The sequence below is a fragment of the Acipenser ruthenus genome, chromosome 2, assembly GCF_902713425.1.
Source record: "Acipenser ruthenus chromosome 2, fAciRut3.2 maternal haplotype, whole genome shotgun sequence".
In the NCBI taxonomy this organism is placed as follows: domain Eukaryota; kingdom Metazoa; phylum Chordata; class Actinopteri; order Acipenseriformes; family Acipenseridae; genus Acipenser; species Acipenser ruthenus.
In genome coordinates, this window is record NC_081190.1 from 71,177,178 (window position 1) to 71,198,674 (window position 21,497).

The 21,497-nt window shown below is 36.3% G+C and overlaps 1 protein-coding gene across 2 annotated transcripts in view; it reads left to right on the top strand.

Annotated features, from left to right (window-relative positions):
- Positions 1-4,272: 4,272 nt before the first annotated feature.
- Positions 4,273-21,497, top strand: part of LOC117408527 (methylcytosine dioxygenase TET2-like) — a 51,461-nt gene continuing 34,236 nt past the window's right edge. Inside the window, exons 1-2 of one of the 2 annotated variants that reach the window (XM_059000233.1) lie at positions 4,273-4,824; positions 10,061-10,114. In XM_059000233.1, the coding sequence (XP_058856216.1) occupies positions 4,723-4,824; positions 10,061-10,114 (156 nt within the window). In that variant the 5' untranslated portion in view covers positions 4,273-4,722. The remainder of the gene's footprint in view (positions 4,825-10,060; positions 10,115-21,497) is intronic. The other variant, XM_034013571.3, reaches the window with a different exon arrangement.

The window sequence follows — 21,497 nt, forward strand, 5'->3', positions numbered from 1 at the left end:
AAAAGGTACAAGCATCTTGACAGTGCAGTACACAAAAAAGCGAAAATCAAACTTGAAGTTCAGGCTAAACAATTACCGAACAAGCAGGTCACAATCACAGGATTATTTAAAAAGAGCCCGGAAAGTGGAGAAACACGTAATGTCAACATGTTTGAATTAGTGGAAACCTTAGTGAAGCGAACATACTGATACAATGGCTGGTCAATGAACTATTACAAAGTTTTTTAATGAAAAAAATCCCGAATTGTGGAGCTGTGCCTAACAGTGACACACTCAGATGAGAGGATCTCCCTAATGTGTATGCAGCACACAAAGAATATTTAAACGGCAAAATGAGCGATTCTGAGTCTGTTTGTGTTGTATGCGATGATCAACCCACTGATGATCAAGGCAACTGTGTTTTGTACATTATTTTCATCCCACAGAGCTTTACAACTGCTAATTCAGAGGAACTTATTGCTTACTTTTTAGATACATGCTCATTGTGACAAACTCAGTACTTACCTTTTCTTCATATACTATAATAAAGTGTGTGTTACCCTCGTGCATAATTCGCAGAATGTGACAACTTGCAAACTAATCACTTAGCTCTCTTTATTTGTGCATAAAATTAGCTTAGTGAATAGAGCGACCACTGGTTCATTTTTGCGCGCTGTGTGGCTTCCCCCTGCCACGCAGTAATTCTAGTCATTTACCGCCGTTTAGTGAATGAGGCCCAAAGCATGTTTATTTTTTTTTTTAAATGGCCATTTATATTTGCAGAAAAAATAGTACTTTATAATGCTTAAAGTTGTGAACTGTTTGTTGTTGCTAGTGATTTATTCAGGCACTATCCCATGAGTAATGAGGGCATGGAAGGTACAGTAAATAATGAGAGCTCTGTCTGTTTATTGTCTCAAGTATAACCGTGGGGAAAGCAGTTAGCTGTTTCTTCGGTGGATGAAAAACAAAGATGTGGATTCAGGTTTAACGTGTTCCATTTAGCACGTCATTTATAATATATACATGGGTTTAGGAAAACACTAGGTGTGGTGTTTGCTAAAAATCTGTCACAATTCACAGCTCTAGGGTTGGTAGGGATAAGGTCTGAGGGGTTGGGGAGGGAGTTAATTAGTGGATTGGGCTTTCAAATGTGTAAACGTTTCAGAATAATCTTTAACCCAGGTTGCTAGGGCATTCAAGAGTAGTAGTGGTCTTAATCTCCATCTAAATGAACATCACAGTCTCTGTTGGATAATTAATTGTTGGTTTATAGATAGTTAATGAAATGAGGCCTGTTCTCTTGACATTCATTCATTATGATGAGCAAATCTAATAACAATTTGGAGACAAAACCTTTGAGAATTTAGCAGTATACTGTATTTATATAATGTATATACAGTTAGTCATACAAATGTAATATTTATTGTCTTATAGCCTTACCATTTAGATAAACTGTTGAGAATGTAAGTCATCCAAAAATTTCTTTTTTCACTATTTGTATAACTGGTCTCATTATGTGCCAATCTAAAAGGACCAACTAGCATGGTCTACCATTTGTATAACATCAAAGTTAGTACAATACAAACCACTGACCTTATAAAAAAAAAAACTTGGTTGATTGCTTGATGTCAGAGTTTGTGGTATTCTCTGTGGCTTCTGGTCATTTGTATTCATTTGTTTACAGCAGAAATATATTCAGCCATGTGGCTTCAGTCGCATGTCAAGCAGTGATACTCAGTACAGTAGTTCCGGTTAACTGTTACTCTTCATGAATCAGCCCGTTGGCTTGGGGTTTCTATTAACATAAACACACTCCTTTGTCTCCAAGAATAGACTGGTCATTTTTACTGATATCATCTAAATGATTCAATGATGGTTTCCTCATCAGTAATTTTTTTTTTTTAAGCCAGTGTGTTCAAAACAGTGAGTTCAGAGGTGTTTAACCTGTTCACCCATTCGCATTAGAAGGTGTTAGTTTCAATTTCACCACACTTGGGGTCAAGCTGAGGTGGGATTTCTCCCTAGTGACAAGTGTGTCCGCATCTTTATTGCTTTTGACAGTGGGGTCACTTTCTTCAGCAGCATAGTAAGTAGTTTCTGCCCTGAAGGAGGGGAAACTGAGAAATGGCCATGATGATTTGTTATCACTTCTCCCTGTTTATCTGGAGAATCATTAACAGGAGCTGGTTATTGAGGTACCAGTGGGTTATCTATTCTAACCTTTTGACAGTGGTGGTAGGATAGAGCAACAAACCCCCGTAATGGGGTACAGGGAACAGTGAGGATGTAAAACATGTAATATTCCATTTACAGCAAGTTTAAAAACAGAAACATAAGAATACTATTAGAATAACGGTATATTACATTTCCACATCACAGCATTTCCAGCAATGTCAACACAATGGCTATGTTACCAATTTTTAAGGAACCAAACAACAGCAATTGCTCAATAATAGTTTGGTTCCTCCTTTTATGCTCTGGGACATCTATGTAATTTTGCAATGCAAATTAAAAACTAGGTGCTTTTTCCAGCCTGACATTCCTGTTTTATAAGTGTACACAGTTGTTCTGGAAATGAAGCTGAATTGGAACAATGTAGTATTTATCTGAAGTGTTCCTGGGGCTTCTGTAGCAACAAGTACTGTATATACATGTATTCACATTTGGAAGTGCCTTCTGTTTCAGCAGCTGCAAATGGTAACCCTTAGAATCCATTTTTAATGTCACAGCAATTCAACACAAGTGATTTTGTTTCCTGTGTGTACTGTTCGTTATACTTTTACTGGATAGGTATTTGCCTATAGAACAACATATTAACTGTGATGTTAAAGGAAAACATATCATTGTACTCAATCTTATATCCAGTTTAAAATGTGCAACAGCTTGGTACTGTGTAATTATGTTGCGTTTTGGTATAGATATGTCAGTTGCTTCTGGTATAGAATTATAGGTTTTTCAGGTTAGGGGAGGAGGAATTTGGTTTGAGCATTTAATCAAAATCATGAGCAACTGATTACAAAAAAGTGTCAAATAATGCAATAAACCAGTTCCACAGTTTTGATAACAGTTTGCTTTCTTGCATGGAACAGGCTGCAAACTACACCATGTTTGTTGTGAAGTGATAACTATTTCTCCCTTCCCCCACGTTTTGTAAAAACAAATCCCCTATCTGTTTCAGGCCTGAGACTATACAGCCCTTTACACTGGGACTGTGGGGGTTGGGCATTACCTTTAGAGTTAACAAATGCCATGAATGTGGAGGAGCAGGGGGGTTGATGGGAAAGGGGTGGGCTTAGTTTAAAGCTGGCCTGGTGCCACAGTCAGATTATTTTCAGACAAGAAACACCTGTTACATCAGAGCGAGACAGAAAAAGAGAGATTAAAAAAGATGACAAAGGTTTATTTCAGTCTTTTATCTCCCCAGAAATTGCCATACTTCTTTTTAGCAGTCTGCAACCTAACTACAATAGGCTTCTGCGATCTACATCTGAATGTTTTACATTTTTCTCCCTTTCGTGCTGTTCTAATTGCTTAAAAATGTATCCCCTTAGCAAAAACATAGCTTTATACATTTTAAATGGACTGTGGAAAGGGGACATGTTCTGTTTTTTTAGAAGAAGAATAAATCAATATACCATTTCCACTTGTTTCCATATAGTGGTATATATAGTGGCAGGTTTTTGCCTCTGTCAGACAGTTTATGTTCAGTGGTGTAACTACCTATATGTATATATATATATATATATATATATATATATATATATATATATATATATAGGCATAAATAAATCTTTATAACACTAAGAATGTGGCAATGTAGGTCACTGAATTTCTTGAAAGGGCTTTTGTTAAAAAAAATATGTACTCAATCACAAATTCACAGCAACCTACTACTATTTATTTCCTTGCTAGAAGAAAGATTAGTTTAAGTGGAAAATAATACTATTGGTAAAATGTCTACCTGGTGCACTGTGGAATGTGTGTCATTTAAATACCCCAAATCCCACATGGGCTGTGTAAACAGTAGGTGGGCCTACTGTAAATTGAAAGAAAAACGAGCTGACTCTTGAAGGGGGTTTCAAAGGTTAGAGTGTAGTTTTACCCCTAGTACTAAAAGCGTGCTGTCAGCCAAAAACAATTTCTGGCTATGGAAATGAAGGGAGGGCCTGTTTTCTGGCAGGAGCTGAGTGTAGTAAGAGTTGAACAGTAACGAGGAAGTGGCAACAAACTGCAGCCAGATTGTAGGAGCGTTTCTGTAAGCGTGACAACAAGGAACTGAAATAAGAAGGTTTGGTAATCCTCTTCTTGCCACATTGTCTTTCATTTTCTTCCTGTCTTGAGGGAGTGGGCGGCTGCTGCAGGGGATAAGGAAGTTTGCACGACAAACAGCTGAGTGGAACTGTGTGTGGAGTGGGAGTGGAGCCATGTCCTGTAAAGTCCATGCCAGTGCTTCAGGGCAACCACCCTAGTGTTCACTATTGTGTGTCAGAAAGAAAAAAAAAATGTGGGCTCTTTGTGTGGTAAGGCCTCAGTAGGGAAGTGATTTTCAACTGCCTGAGCCTACCAGTAAAGCTAGCTCCCTGACTCACACAACACGCCACTCTGTGTGCCATAGCCTATGCTAGTCACATCTGTATCTGAGAGGGGCCCACAGCGACACCGGGCTTCTTCTTCTGGTGATGAAAACAGGCGTCAGACTGCCCCATGAATATTGATGTGGAGGATAGTCTGCTTTCATAAATGAACAGAAGGAAGCAAGATGGCTGCCCTTTAGGATTTGTTAAAAAGGAGACCCAGACTGTTTCTGCTGGAGTTCTGCAAGGTGGAGGGAAGCAAAAAGAGGTCAGAGTGGTTTTCTGTTTTTATAAAACTCTTCTTCCCCTCCCCCTCCCGTTGTGATTTTTGTTGGCCTTTTAAATCTCACCAGTGGGCTATAAAAATAAGGACGGGATATTAGATAAAGCTTCTCCAACATGGCTGCCAATTTTTTCTGAGTTTAATAAGAAAATTAGTTTAACTGTGTTATTTTTCAGATAGTTTTTTTTGTTTTCTTTAAAATGGTGGGAACTAATGACAATTGGGAAGCTGAACTGCACTCTTCTTAAGTAATTAAATCAAAATACTACTGTTATTAATAAATTACAGTAGTTTTTACTACCTATACATTTCTTTTCTTTTTAGGTGTGGATTTTTTCTGTTCAAAACTTGTTAAAAGGATAGTAATTACTGTGGAAAAGGTACTGATTTTTCTTTTTATTTCCCCCCCAAAATATGTCATTGTTTTTTTTTATTTATATAGCGGATTTTTTAATTGAAGTTCTGTGTAATTTCTTATCAGCTCTTTTTACCGTGTGTTTATAAGGTTTTATTGTGCTCTAATTATGGCAAGAGGAGAATATATAGATGAGCTTAAACTAAAAAGCATGCTTTGTAGTAGTGCTGAGTTCTGTCTTGGCTTGGGGTATGTCCCCTGAACCGAAGTGTGTGTAAGATAGTGCCTATTCTGGCTTTGTGCATCCCGTGAAGCAGCTTTCATTTGGTTCGCCAGTGAGTGACAGGCAGACACAAAGGCAAGCGCAGTAAAAGAAAAAAAGTATTGTGGAGCTTGAGGACTACAAGGTCAGGGGCTCCCAAGGAAATGAAACCCAATCCCACTGCACCATTAGCAGAGAAAAAAGGAGAGGGAATCTGGAACAGGTTTTCCCATTAAGGTTTTCTCACAAGTTTTTGTGCTGAAATGTAGCCATATAATAAATCCATATGCAACTCTTTAATGGCTCACTCGTGTTTGCTAGAAAAAAAAATAAACTGCTAAAGTGACCTGGTATTCTGAGGTTGTCATTTATTGGGAATGAAAAATGTGCTGCACAATGTCCTGACTCGTGCATTTCCTGCACTGTGCTGCTAATTTCAGTAATGGTTTGTTTATAATTGACATTCTTCTATCAGTGTTGGGTGCAGTGTCAAAGAGAATGCAAATGGGTGTCATCCACATGCTAACATTCTAGTTAAATAAATGTTTATATTCATAGGAGATAATGAAGTATTCTTGTTTAATTTGACCTTTACATTTAAGGAAAGTGGGTCAGATAAAGATAACCGTGAATATATCAGTTATCTATTTCCATCATCATCAGCTAAATCCCCACATATGTAATGCAGGTAGCAAACTGTAAAAGTTAAAATATTGCCTCATCCATTTGTATCACAAATGTGTTTAATGTCAAAAAGATATATTGCATTCAAACCCATTGAATAAAGTGGGTTTAGCATTAAAAAGAAAAAAAATGTTACAACCCACTATTTTTTTTTTATTAGAATGAAAAACTACCATCATAGTGCATGTTTTAAAATCCTTGCCTAATTAGGGATGTACATACTGTATCAAGCAAACTCTTTAACAGCAAAAGGATATTGTCTGCAGTATAATTTTTATTAGCCATTAGGAGACCTTTCTTCCTCTGTTAACAGAAGAATTGCAAATGGGTTGTGTGTGTTTTTGATCCTGCTGAATTTGCTCACAAGACCATTAGGATTAGCATTAGAATTACAGTCTAGAATATTGGAGATAAAGGTCTGAGCTCATTTGTATATTTTGTTTGTGTATTCACCAGGGCTATGCACTTGAATGGTGGATCACAGTGGTGTGTGATATGCAAAATGAGGCATGCTTGTAAAGGAATCTGCTTCTGCTAATGACAGTATTGTGAATAAACATCCTAGAGAGAGAGGTGGTGCACATGTAAATTTAATAAAAAAACAAAAACAAAACATTGGACTCTTTAAAGAGAATGTACTTGACTATAGTAGGTACTGTTATTGTTCTGGGTATTTTTTGTGTGTTTTTCCGTCATTAAAATGATTTTAAATAGTGTATTTGGATTCAAAATAGGCTTCTAAGTGTTTTCTGTTTGATTTTGTTGGTTGACTCCTGAGATCAACCTTAGTTTTGGTACCTGGCTGCAAGCCAATTAAATTGTATTTTTTTTATATGGTGCACATGGTCATTGACTATACAGTGTCAACATTGTTCAGGGAACAGGGAAAATATGCCGATTCAGAGTTTGATATATATTTTTGCATTGTAACCCTGTAGTGCCCTGTAACACCTGTAAGTCACCTTGGATAACATTGTCTGCCAAATAAATACATACACACATACATACATACATACATACATACATACATACATACATACATACATACATACATACATACATACATACATACATACATACATACATAATATATTAATAAAGTCCTACAAAGCCCTATTAATTCCAGTCCAACCTCAATATTCTTCTTGAGTTCAGCTGAACTGTTAGCCTTTGTACTATTTATTTTCTGCAACAATGTTGACTTGTTTAAAGTCTCACATTATCTTTAAGACCTACCCACAGTTTATAAAAAGCCAGTAGACTATTGCCTAAAGATGTGAGACACAACAAACCCATTCATTCAGAATCAAACACTGGTGAATGCAGTTGCCAAGTCTCTCAGAAAGCTTGTATTAAACTTGGAAGCAAGATTGAAGTGTATAACCACAAATGGTTTACCCTTGAATAGAACACAAGCATGCCTAATTTCCAATTTGCCATTGAGGCTGTCTGCCAGTAGTCAGTGTGGGGAGGAATCGGTGGGAAAATAGAGATTCCCATTTACATGTTTGGAATTTGAAATTACGATAATAGGATCTAGGAAGTATAGCTTTTTTATTGTGACAAAAATGTATTTGAACAATCAACTCAGTATCATGGTTCAAGGGCCTTTTTTCATACAGATTGGACCAATTGTGGAATACTTACTGGCTTGAAGTTGAATATAATTTGCTATTCAAATGATATAACTCAACTACCATGCTGAAAGAGAATGATACATCCAGGTTCGAACTTACTTGTTATATGAAAATGCAATAAACAATTCAATATCAATACAATTGAAAAAAAAAGATCTTATTCCAATATTCCAATACTGTTCCCTTATAAGGAGGTTGAATTCACTTTTTTTTCTCCAATTAAATTAGCCAGTGATGGGAGATTGTGTTATTGTATTTTTTTTTTTTTATTTTGTTCAAAAAGTAGACAGGGCCACATAAACCACTTCTCACAGGATCTGGTGTCCTTGGACGATTCTCATCCAAGTCTTGACCAGGCCCAACCCTACTCATGCTGTTCTTATAAATGTAGTGGTAGAGTCGGTGTAAACTTGTTTACGACATCACCTACCTGTCTTTCTGCAGAGGTGACAGTAACACACCCCAATCCAAAACACACACGTTGAATGGCATTGTTCAACAGCCACCAATGTATCTGTTATTGCAGTAAAATGACTCAGGCTTTGATTGCTATCAATCTGATTAAACATCCATTTTGCTATGCTTTTACAGTACTATGCCATGGTAATCTTGCAAGTACGTTTGCAATAAGAATATAATATAGTGTCTAAAGGGTTCTGCAGAATTCAGAAAAATAGGATCTGTAACCAATCTGCAGGTTCAGTACGTACATTCCCTTAGAATTTAAATACAATTAGGTGAACTGTATCTACATTGCGATTATTTGCCACATAGTTTTACAATTTAGGCACCTCTGATAAGCCTACTTAAATTCCATTTCTTGTTATGACTGTGAGATAAACAGACAGAAACAAGCTGAACCACTTTTCAGTTGATTATGTACCTTTTTCTAATTTGTCTCGATTTGCATTCCACAATTACACTGAGTAATACCTCATCTACAGCAGCATAATGAGGCCATTCATTACTGCTCAAAATAGATTTTTTAATGTGTGCCAGTCCAAAAAATATTTTGCAAAAAAAGGACTTTGTTAAGTCCTTGCCTGACAGCTAGAACAATACCAAAAAAAAATAAAAAAAATAAAAAAGATTTGGCCAATTGTGCTTCTATCAATGCCAAAGGTTACCTCTGGGTAACTCTCCTCGTGAGTGCGCGCACATGGCTACACTGTTTACAAACACAATCCCAGAATTCCTGTGGGTTCTTACATAACAGCCAAAGAGAGCAACTCTCAAGCCCTCACATGATCTAGATGATTTGAATATCGCTGCTCCTTCCACGGGCTGCAAGAGCAATGCACTGCCTATGGTCAAGGTTGCACTTTGCAAACCATAACAGACTAAGAGGAGAGTCTTTTTCCTTGTTTGCTGTGTTAATGTCTGTTATCCTGGTGGAATAGGTGATAACGGAAATAAACCGTGTAACCCTAAAATAGAAGCCTTCAGCATAAATCTGGCAAACTGCTGAGCAACATACTCTGTTACTGAAAGTGTTTCTGGTTTGCGGAAATGTGTTTCAGCAATACTGTTTTGTCTTTTAAGAAATTTTGTGAAATCTTAAGAAAAGTGTGCCAATTAATAATGCAATTAATTATTTGTTTTTACATCATTTCAATGTTTTGTTTTCCATTTTTTACATGAATTGTGCTTGCCGCTTTAGATTCACTAATGGCCTGAATTAACGTTTTGGAACATTGTGGTGAAAATGTAGGGAGTATGGGAGTATGACCTGGTGGATAGAGGTGAGGGCTGAGAACCAGTTCATCGCTTCAACCACTGATTTACTTTGTATTCCACAAAAAAAGTAATTGAATTTCCTGCAGCCTCAGTTCCACCGTGCTATGAAACTGGATGCAAACAGAAGCACGTGCACAAATAATGTAACCCCTCTTTTGAATTGTGTATGATTTTCCCATGTCTTACATTGCTGCTAATTGTGGCCTATACTAAGGGGTTTACAGTATCCATTAAATGTTTTTATGAAATCAGTGTTTAGGTTGGCTTCATACACTTATTAGCTATGATGAAAGAGACATTCTTTGTAGAGGTGTGACTTCATTGGTAAGTGTGGTTACAGTTTGGTGGGGTTTACAGTAACAAGCTGGATGTGTGAGAGAGAGAGAGAGAGAGAGAGAGAGAGAGAGAGAGAGAGAGAGAGAGAGAGAGAGAGAGAGAGAGAGAGAGAGAGAGAGAGAGAGAGAGAGAGAGAGAGAGATCCAATATAGAAAACTTTCTTTAGAATACATTTTGTTTTACTTATTTTATTTAAATTGTTGTCCTCAGGATAGATCTACAGTATCTCATTTTCAAGTGGGTCTTCGGAGACAGGCACAGCAGGTTTGAAACATGTGTGCTTTACGATTAAATACTTTACTGTATCTCATTCAGCTACACACGCTAACTAACTTTCATTTGATCACTTAATATATACAAAATAAAACTGTTCTTGAGTAAAATATCCAGGTTTACTTTAGATGGTAAACCAAATAAATGAAATGTAATGTTGTTCTAAAAATGTTATCAAAATGAAAGTACTGTATCTTCTAGTCACAGATTAAATTAAAAACTAAAAATTCAACTTTCCAATGGCTTTCTTAATTACTATGCTGCACTTTTTAGCTCAAAGTAGATCAGATACAGTTAAATGTATCTTCTTTGTCAGTGGCTTGTCTAGTTGTGCACTATAAATTTCTGGAATTATCAAGCTTTTTGAGGTATGTTTTCAATAAAATCTATTTTATGGGGTGATGATGTGTTTCAATAGCGTATTTGCTGCCAACACAAAAGTGTCTAGCTCCCCTCTGTGAAATGGAGATATTTTAAAACAGCTTTAGAATATAGTTAAACTGTCCCTACAGTTATATGAGTTTAGACGCCCCACAACTGGGCAACTTCCTAATCTTGCTAGGGGATGAAATATGTTAATTCGACTCATAGGAAAGAGAGTCTTCAAAACATTGCAGAACTATATTCTGACCAAAAAAAGAAAGATTATGTACATTCTTCAAAGATATGTTAAACACTGGTGAGGATATACAAATTCCCAATTTAATGTACAGTATGCTTCATATTAATTATCACGCTCAAGGTTCACTGTCAATGTAGACTGAGGTAAACAGCCGTTGAGTTTATTGTGAATGTCCTTAAAGACATTTTGACTGACCTAGTCTGGGTTATTTATGTCTTTGCACAGAATACTGGAAAAGAAGAGCAACTCCTTAACTCAGGTCAAAGCAACTTAATACAGACAATATCTCAATTATATACTGTATACACCGTACTGTAATTGCCAGGGGCAGTAAAAAGAACATAGTAAAAAACAGTAAATGTAATTTGAAGCTTCTTACTCTTTTATGAGGAAACATTATACCAATTAAAGACTTTGCTGAAAGAAAAAAAAACACCAGGAATTCAACTGCCACCAAAGGAAATGGTGAAACAAAAGAATTGGCTTTGGGGGAGGGGGACTAAAAAAAATCTTACTTGACAAGCTGTAGAAAACACTGTTATACTGTTTTAATCACTGTTAGTAGGCTAGACTTGATTAATTCTCATCTTTTGAAGCAAAGTCTCTCAATGTTTTATGTGATAATAGGCTCTATGATGATGTATAGTGCATTACAATTCAATCCAAACGTTACTATATTAACAATTATTGAATGCTTAATACAGTTTAATTAAATAGGGAACACTATTTAATTGTACTTGACAGACTACATGTATTATTATATTTGAACTATTCTATGTTAATGTTTTTACTAGGCAACTACTGCAGTTATTGGAATTACTGTTCATATAGTAGGAAGAAACTCATGGAATCAATGTTTAAAACATATGTAGGAATGTTAACCCAAGCATTCTGTTTGTGCTAAATTAATGTTTTGAGCAGGTGGTTATGGTGCACTAATAAGGAGGTGGTCACCATGGATATTGTGCAATCTGAACGGAATTAGCTTTGCACTGTGCAATAGCTGAGGCTGTTAAACCAGTCAAATATAGTGATTAACAAATAAACCAGGTGGGAGTACAAGATTAGAGAGGGAAATAAATTTAGCCAATTAATACAGAAAACCAACCTGCAAACCAGGAGAGATGAGACTTAAACGTGCAATATTTCTAAAGATTCCCCTATTATTTCAATGTTTTGTAACCAAGTAGATGCCATTTCTGACCTCTAACAGCTGGATCCTTCTTGCGTAGCTCATAGTGATGCAATGGGAACCAAGTTTCAGGGGGACAGAAGCTTGCGTCCATGTAGCTGGAGCCGCTGACTTGGAAGAATGTAAAAAGAAAGGGTGGCTGACAGGGTCTGTTTTCTGATGAAAAAGAGTAGGTGAACGGATATCTAGAAAGCATACATATATGTGTGGTTTTGGCAGGAAAGGATTTAAAAGCACCCTGCCAAATGTAATTGTTATTTTGTTAATTGGTAATTATTAGCTGTAGCTGGGAAATTGTAAATTGAAACCAGCTGCCAAAGTTTAAAGAGAGAACAGTCAGTCTGTTAGGGGTCTCTCCTGTGTGAAGAGCCCCGACTGTGTGTCATGTAAAAGTACATCTGTATTTATGATATTGTGTACATTGCCACTGAAAAGATACACCAGGGGGAGGAGTTGAGACGGCACTGAGTTATTTTTTTCCCTGTCACTGATAGTGCAGACACACTGTTTGTATATATATATATATATATATATACAGTGCCTATAGAAAGTCTACACCCCCTTGAACTTTTTTCACATTTCGTTGTGTTAAATGAGGGTTTTTTTCCACTTATCTACACACCATACTCCACACTGTTAAGGGGAAAAAAGTTTCAATTGAGAAAAATATATATATATATTAAAAATACAAAACTGAAAGATCATAATTGGATAAGTCTCCACCTCCGAGTTAATACTTGATGGAAGCACCTTTGGAAGCAGTTACAGCTGTGAGTCTGTTGGGATAGGTCTCTACCAACTTTGCACACCTAGATTTGGCAATATTTGACCATTCTTTACAAAACTGTTCAAGCTCTGTCAAGTTCCTTGTGGAGCGTTGATGGACAGCAATCTTCAAGTTATGCCACAAATTTTCGATTGGATTTAGGTCGGGGCTTTGACTGGGCCACTCAAGGACATTTACCTTTTTGTTCCTTAGCCACTCCAGTGTAGCTTTGGCTGTGTGCTTTGGGTCGTTGTCATGCTGAAAGGTGAACTTCCGTCCCAGTTTCAGCTTTCTTGCAGAGGGCAGCAGGTTTTCCTGAAGGACTTCTCTGTACTTTGCTCCATTCATTTTCCCTTCTATCCTGACAAGTGCCCCAGTCAGTAGCGGCTCCTGACTTTAATAAGTGTGGAGGCTAAACAACAAAAACTGCTTTTAAATGAATTATTTTGGGGTGTTTAATATGATTTATTGTATTTAAATGTATGTTTGGTTTGTGTGTTGGTGGTGGTTGGCAGGGATGGGGTTAATTCCTGTCCCTGCCACAAACATGTGAGGATGTGGCTGGAGCCTTTATTGAATTGATTATTAATTAGGCTCCAGCCACATGGGATAGAAGGGGAGAGAAATCCTTTGTTTGGTGGGTGTTTGGAAGGAGGTACGTGATTGAGAGCGGAGAAGAAAAGATAATAACAATTGCTACACGTGCAGGAAGCACGGTACTTGTTTATTTGGTGTCAGTGTTTGTGATTTGTTTTTGTGCAAACCTTTATTTTGCTCTGTGAGCAGTGTTTTTTTGTACAACCTTTTTATTTATTTTTTGTTTAATAAATACGCGAACCAGCGCTTTTCACCCACAACTACCTATCTATCTATATCTATATATATATATATATATATATATATATATATATATATATATATATATGTGTGTGTGTGTGTACTTTTTATTATAAGCAATAAAATTTTGCATGTTTCAAAAGGTACTTCGTAATTTAATAAGAAATGTAATACAGTAATATAGTATACGCAACACATAAGGCAAGCAACTGAAGAGCCGGTGTAAGTAACCAAACTGCGAATACTTGCAGTCAAAAATTGTGTTTTTTCATACCATAGCAATTAAAAAGGCAATTTTATTTTGGTCCTCCCTGTTGAAGAAGGTCCAATTTAGGCTTTGGATGACCTCTATTGTTATTTTTATTCTTATTTTTTTCCTCAATTGAAAGCGAGGAAAATGGCGTATAAATTAAAAGAATCTACAGCGTTATAAAAAATATACTACGTACTGTATATGGAAATCGAAACTTAAGGGAGTAGCCACATGTGACCCATAACCTGCCTGACAACACTCATCAAGAGAGGTAGAGGCTAGCCGCAAGCTTGCATCGTGTTGCCAATATAAATACAGTAAAACTTAACAGATAAGAGGGTGATTGCTGGTGGAATACACACAGAATCTCACCCATTTTGAGGCTACATGTCAGCCAATAGCAATACAGTAGACTTTGGAGAGCATGACGTAAGGTAAGCTTTTTTTACTATTACAAAATGACACGTAGGCATAACACCAGTGCGTTGCTGCGCTTCACTGTGCCTCGCATCACTTTTTGATATAATAGGTTTTAATGAGACCTGTCACACAGGGGCTTCGCTTTGCTTCACGTCCAGATTTCTCCCAGAGCAATTTTTGAAGCGCCGCTTCACAGACACGTGTGCTCTCGACCAATAGCAGCCAACATCTGTGTGACGTCACTATACAGTCAAAAAATAGAGGAAAAAGTTTACAAGCACACAGAGCGAAGAGAAAATGTTTGGAGGCTAATCTCTTCAAAGATCAACATACCAGTTGAGTTGTCTTTTATTTGAATCTTAACTAGGCTTCGTCCCATTACCTGAATCTTCCCGTGTTCAAACATTGAAAACTGTGAAAGATGTAATGCTAATAAACACTTGAAGACATGAAGCTAAAATGTTTGTTAAAATTGAAAACTGTCTACCATGTCGTAAATTATGTTTACATCTCTGTACACACAATGTATGTATATGCTTACCTGTTGATTTGTACGTAGACTACTGTAGCCAGGTAAACATTCTTCCACTCTGATTCTATTACTTCTGCTTAGGAATCTGGCCCGCAATCAAGGTGTGGGAAGCTTTATTATTTAAACCTGCTGCAGGTGACCTGAACATGCTGCTGTAACAAGTTTTTCATTCTGCTGGGTTTGGTAAAGTTCAGACGTATAAAACACTCGCTTTTATGTCATCACCTGATGATACAATGGGGTCTGACGTTTAAATACAGTATATCATTGAAACAAGAAGGCAGTGGTTGCCACTATTTTTGTCACACAAATGTTGTATTTATTTTTGATCACTTTGAACATATTGGATTGTTTTATAATTATTATTGTTTGTTTTGTTTTGTAAATTTCACTTTTGTTGATTTGATTTATTTACTCGCACAGTGTGTTATACTGACCTGCCTACAAGACCAGCTTTCTAGTAGTGCTATTCATTCATAAAAAAAGAACCGATATCTTGTTTTTATACAATTTCTCTGTAATATATAAACTCTGTGTTTGTATTCAAAATTCTGACCTGGCCTCTTTTGATTTCCTTTCCCAACTGGTATAACCAAGGGTTAATGTCTTCTTCGTCCTCCTCTTCTGTTGAGGTTTCAAGGGAGTCTTCCCAAAACACAGACATATTTATTTTACCAATTGGATAGTTGTTTTTCGCTCAAAATGGTTGTTTGGTGTTTTTCCCCAGGAAAGGAAATTGACGTTTGGGTATAGATGCGTTGGTGTGGCACTGTCTACCGCACGTCAAAATAGAAGCGAAGTGAAGCAACACGCTGGTGTGTCCCGGGCTTTACCCTCCGTAGCCTCTTATGACGAGCCGCCGCTGATAAATATATATATATATTAAAAAAAAAACACCTTTCTGTTCTTTTTGTACGTTCCAGTTCCCTACAAGGGGACCCTTTTGCAGTTCAGTAGGAGAGGTACAGCAGCTGTAGGCTTCTCTGCAGTCGGTGCCTTCTCATTCCTGCTGAACCAGTTTGAGTGGGTAGCGTCAAAAGGACTTGTTTTTTCCCCTTCACTACAACTAAAGGCAGCCAATCCGCTTGTTATCAAAAATGGCGCCCTGCCACAGGTAGATACAAGTTTTTATCGTCTCTTCTAAATGAAAGAAGTCAAAAAGGCCATGTATTGTATTTAAATCAATCTCTCAAAAATAACAGTGCACCATTTTAATTTTGTTAATTATTTTAAGATGAAACTGACTTTTAAAGTAATGTTGTATAAAACAGTATGTTTATTTTTATCAAAATTACCATGTTGTAACACTCTAAAGATGGCAGATCATTTTACAGGTGAAGGTTTTTTAATGTAATGTACTGTGTAAATGTAGTCATTATCTTTGAGAGTTCTCTAAATACTGATTAGCTTTTGGAGTGTACTGTATATATGGGCATAGTGTATTCTGAAATTAAGCTTAAAGGCTATACTAAAAGTAGACAAAAATAGTTCTATACAACAACTTCTGAAATGGTATTACATTTGCTGAAGTTAAATATATATATACAGTTTGGACTGCAGTACTTACTGGCATGCGGTTTGAATACAGTTCCAAGGTAGTAATATCCAATTATCTCTTATGTTTGCAGCAATCATGTGACTAAAATATGTTCAACCAATGAATTGTACTTCCATTTGCATCATCTGGTGATTAGTTTTCACCCAGGGAATCAACAGGAAACAGCCAGCATGGTATTTCTTTCTGAAAACAAATAGCCAGAGTGCAAATATATTGCAATGTACTTGGCAATACTATAGAATAATGTTTTATATATAGTATTAACTTGTCTTTGAATCTTTTAACCTGAGTGATAGTGTCTGGTACCTAACCCAGTCATATGTTACTTTGACAAACTGTATTATATACAGTATATACCACAGAAGACAAAGATAGTAATACTAATTTAGGTCAAAATCTTCTTACTGCACCTCTTGGTGGTGTTTTGGCTACACTAACAAGGGAGGTGCTTATAAGGTTGTGATCCTTTGATTGTTGGAGATCAAAGCAGTCTTTGGTTTTATTATTCTGAACATAGGCACTAGTCCTTTGTGCGTATTGGCATGCAGATAGCTGTAAACACCATTAGAGCAGAATAGAAGAAGCTATCAACAGCCCCTAATGAATTTATTTTGTAACTAAGTATTACATAATACAAGGGAGTTGGGTGACATTAGATAATAACAACATTGGAGGTGTTAGGAAGTTTGAGCCACACCTGAGAATGTTACAGTGACTTCTGCACACAGATACCTATAACTTGAATGAATTGCAATATCAGTTCAAGACTCAGGGTGCAGGGCTAAAACAATACAGGTAAAGTCAAAATTGAGTGCCTGTTGTCACAGAGACAAACCCAACCCTTTTATAATGCTGTTAGCTGATCAGAATAGCCCATTTATCCAAACAGTTGCATAAAAGTTTCCTTTTAAGCCGACAAAAATGAAAATCTTATTTCAGTATTAATTAAAAAACAAAATGCAAAGCCTTTGTAAATAACATTTCTGTGTGGTGTCAGGGAACTATAAGGACTAGAGCCACAATTACACTGTGTTTTTTTCTCATAGCATTCTAAAGATAAACTGGAAATAGGAAGTTGTTTGATAACTGCATATTGCTGTGTTATCGTGTACGTCTTAGATAAGCAATGTATTAGTTTGTTTCTAATGGATTATGTTCATGTTTTAAGTCAAGCTATTATTTCATATAAAATCATAAGTAATGCTATCTCCTTAGATCATACTTCAGCGGTGGCGATTGATTAGCAGTGTGTTGAACTGTGGGGATATGTTATATTTCCTCTGATCTCATAAACTACATTTGTTGAAAATGGCTTGCTATAGAAAATGGGTAAATTGATACACACCGTATTGGGTCAGTTTTGGGACAAAGGTACCCGAGTGAAGCTGGGGTGCAGTATGGCTGCAAAAGCCCTTTAAGGCAAGTATCTCTCCCTCCTAATAGGCTCTCTAAAGTTTAACTTTATTGTAAATAGTGTGACGAAAGCCTCTGTTAAAACCCATGTAGCTACATATATATATATATATATATATATATATATATATATATATATATATATATATATATATACCTGCTCATGCCTTGGTTCTCTCAGCTATGAAATTGGGTTGAAGACTAATCAGCATTTGAATTCAGTTGTAAGATGATTATACTGATATCAATAGGTGTGCTGAGCTTCAGTAAATTAGCATGATATTATTTTTCTCATTGTGGAGCTGACCACACATTTGTCACATAGCCTTGCATGGTTATACCTTGCTGCACAGAGGAGTTGCTGACTACTTTTCATTGGTTTGTGACAAGGGAATAGTACAAGGAGTCATGACCCAACTTATTGCTATTCTTCTCAAATGAATTGAAACTCAGTTACACAACCCAATTCAAACACAGACCAGCTGATTGTATTCAAAACAGGCTTTTGTAATCAGACACTAGTCACTTGTGAGTAACAACTACATTTCATAGTGATATTCTGGGAACATGCAAGTAGGCAGATTACATGTGGAACTGCTCCAAAGGATTACCATTATAAAATATTGATTATTAAAACAATTGATTGCAATTATTGAAAGTGAACGTAAACTTACTGAAAGTGAATGCAAACTTACTGAAAGTGAACACAAACTTACTGAAAGTGAACACAAACTTACTGAAAGTGAACACAAACGTACTGAAAGTGAACACAAACGTACTGAAAGTGAACACAAACTTACTGAGAGTGAACACAAACGTACTGAAAGTGAACGCAAACTTACTGAAAGTGAACGCAAACTTACTGAAAGTGAACACAAACTTACTGAAAGTGAACGCAAAAATATTGAAGAAAATGTTCAAGCGATCCAAAATCTTAGCAAAGAGGGTTTGCATTTAAAGCAGTACAGTCAATTACCAATGCCGGCTACATTTAAGCTGAATAACACCTGCATAGAGCCAAATATCAGTGCAATACTATTATAAACCTCAATGAAGAAACCCAAGCAGAATCAACATCAGACAACATCATTACCAGCAACAGCAGCAGAACACAACACTGTATATTTCACTGTGGTCCAGATATGGTAGTAGCACAGCAATACTGTTATGGTACCATCATGAATTACCAGTGTTCATTGCATGTCAAAATAAGAAATTGTTACCACTGCAGTATCATTTTACTAATGCCACATACTATTTTACTAATGCTTGAGCTGTGCAGCTGACAATCAGCATGTAAATAGGTTTCAAATTATAATTTCTCAGGAAAGCTGATTCACAGGGGATTCTCAAAGATGTCTGACCATGTCGTGCAGTGTCTTTGTTTGACTGGACTCACACTAGGTAGCTGGTTTGTGCTGTAAATGAGGAGTGTCTTCCTTTACTTTCCATTGCATTTTACAACTTGGGGATGATGCAACCTGGGTAGAAAATTATTTATTGCCATGATGATTCAGATAGGGGTATTTGATAAGGGAGTTAGAAAATATCACCTTGTCTGAGGTTAAATTAGAAGAAAAAAAAAAATAATTTAATTTAACAAATGAAGCCATCATTAAAAGTACTCTCCAACTTCCAACTGAGAAAAATGCATTTGAAGTTCCTGTCACTGTAAAAGGAATTAACAAATTCTCGCTTTGACTGGATACACAAAATCCGTCTCTACTTTGAACCATGAAACTTCAGTTTATGCTCAACATTTAAGTAACTTGTTTACAGAACAGTTGTCTTGAGATTTGTATGCATGTGCTCTGATGGCTACAACTTAAGAAAACAAAAACTGTGTTTTCTAAATGGATTTTAGAAAACACAGTTTCCAGGTTTAAATCCACATTGAAAATGAACATTACTCACTCATTGTTACCTGGAAAACACAATTTATTTAGTTTCTTTCAATGTATATACTGAACCCAATTCAGTGATTGAATTGTTACGCTTGTTTTCTTTTTTAAAAGATCTGTTAGCTTGAGTACTAAGTATGATTTAGTTTACATATATGTACAGCCGGGATAGTGGAAGGAAAAACTATTTGCTTTGATTTAAAACAGGAAAAGATTAATAGTGGTATTTAGTCCTGAAAGGAAATGGACACTTGTGATAATAAGTTATTTTTAGTCACTACAAAAAGGGTGCTGCCACACAGTTGATTTATGAATTTTCTCCCCGATATCTTGATAATGCTACAGCAATTAGAAGTGTTACGACTTCCATGTCCCTGCTTGAACTTGAGAAACGTGGTTCAGAGCAGCTGTCATTATCAGTAGACATAAGCAGTGAAGTCTTGCCAGCTTAACCCTTCGAATACAGTGAAGAGTCTTTCATTTCTCACAGTAGCTGAGAATATTTCCTAAACACACGTTATAAATTGACTTGGTAAAAACAAACTCAGATTTACACACGCACAACCTGACATGCATACCAAATCTACTGTAGAAGATACCTCATATATATATATATATATATATATATATATTAGTTGTTGTGTTGAACTTAATTTTCTGTAGGATGGATTCTAATTGCATTCCTTCAAATATTAAAATATATAGAACAGAAAATAATAAGGACTGTGAAAAGTAAGTTTGTGTTTTGTTACAACATGAGAATAGCAAGTCAAGCAGTTCAAGACAGCAAAGGTCCTCGTTGAATCATTATAAATATAGACATGTGGATGCTTTTGAATTTAAGACTTTTAACTGTATATCATGTGGGAACAGGAAGACTATATATATATATATATATATATATATATATATATATATATATATATATATATATATATATATTATTGAAGTCAGCCGACTGATAAAAAAACAAAACAAAAAAAAAACATCTTTAAATGCACTGTGCTGCCAATATTGCTATAGTTTCAAAGAAGCCCAGTCTACATTAACATTTTTTGCATGGAGCTCTCAGTTGGGATCTCTGGCTTTGTAATCTTATATTCTCTCTTTTTTTTAATGTGGGTGTATCCAACTGTGACAAGCAGCTTGGTGTTCAATAAACTCTGGTTTGTACCTACAGGGGGACTGGAGTTGGATTTCACTGAGACTTTCAAGCTAATTCCAGGGGGTTGCAAGCTGTTGGCAAGGGTTTTGTTTTGATACGGTATTAAATTAGGGCTCTACGCTTGCGAGGCAAATAAGTTGCTTGTGGCAGGTTATGTCATGAAGCTGTGGGAATATAGTTTTTTTTAAGACAGTGATTTACAGGCTTGGGTGACATTATTGAACATAAACTGCAGCTGTTTAACTTTGCAGTCAGTATGTAAATCTTAATTCGGGTGATGTTTGTTGGTTCAAACTGCTTTTTTTTGTGCACTACTAGCCATAAAGAAGTTACAAATATACTGTGAGAACCCAATTATATCAGTCATAAACTACCTTAAAGTTATAGAATACAATAATAGCACACACTTATTAAGGCACAAGCCAAAGCACAAAATGTTTGTATGTGTATGGAAGAGTAAATGCCCCAATTCACATTGGCTGTGAGTATAATCTGATAGAAGACATGTTTAGCTGGTTTCAAAGACACAGGTTAGCACAAATCTTACAGTAAGGTAAGGATCGGTAGTCCAAGATTCGTGTTTATCAGGATCTATGAAACCAGTCTGTTACATCCTGGAAAAGTCAGAAGGGATTTATTTGTTAATTTGCTGCATAACATGGAGATGTAGAATATTATAGCGTTCTCGGTTTCCACAGGCAGGCGCATCACACAG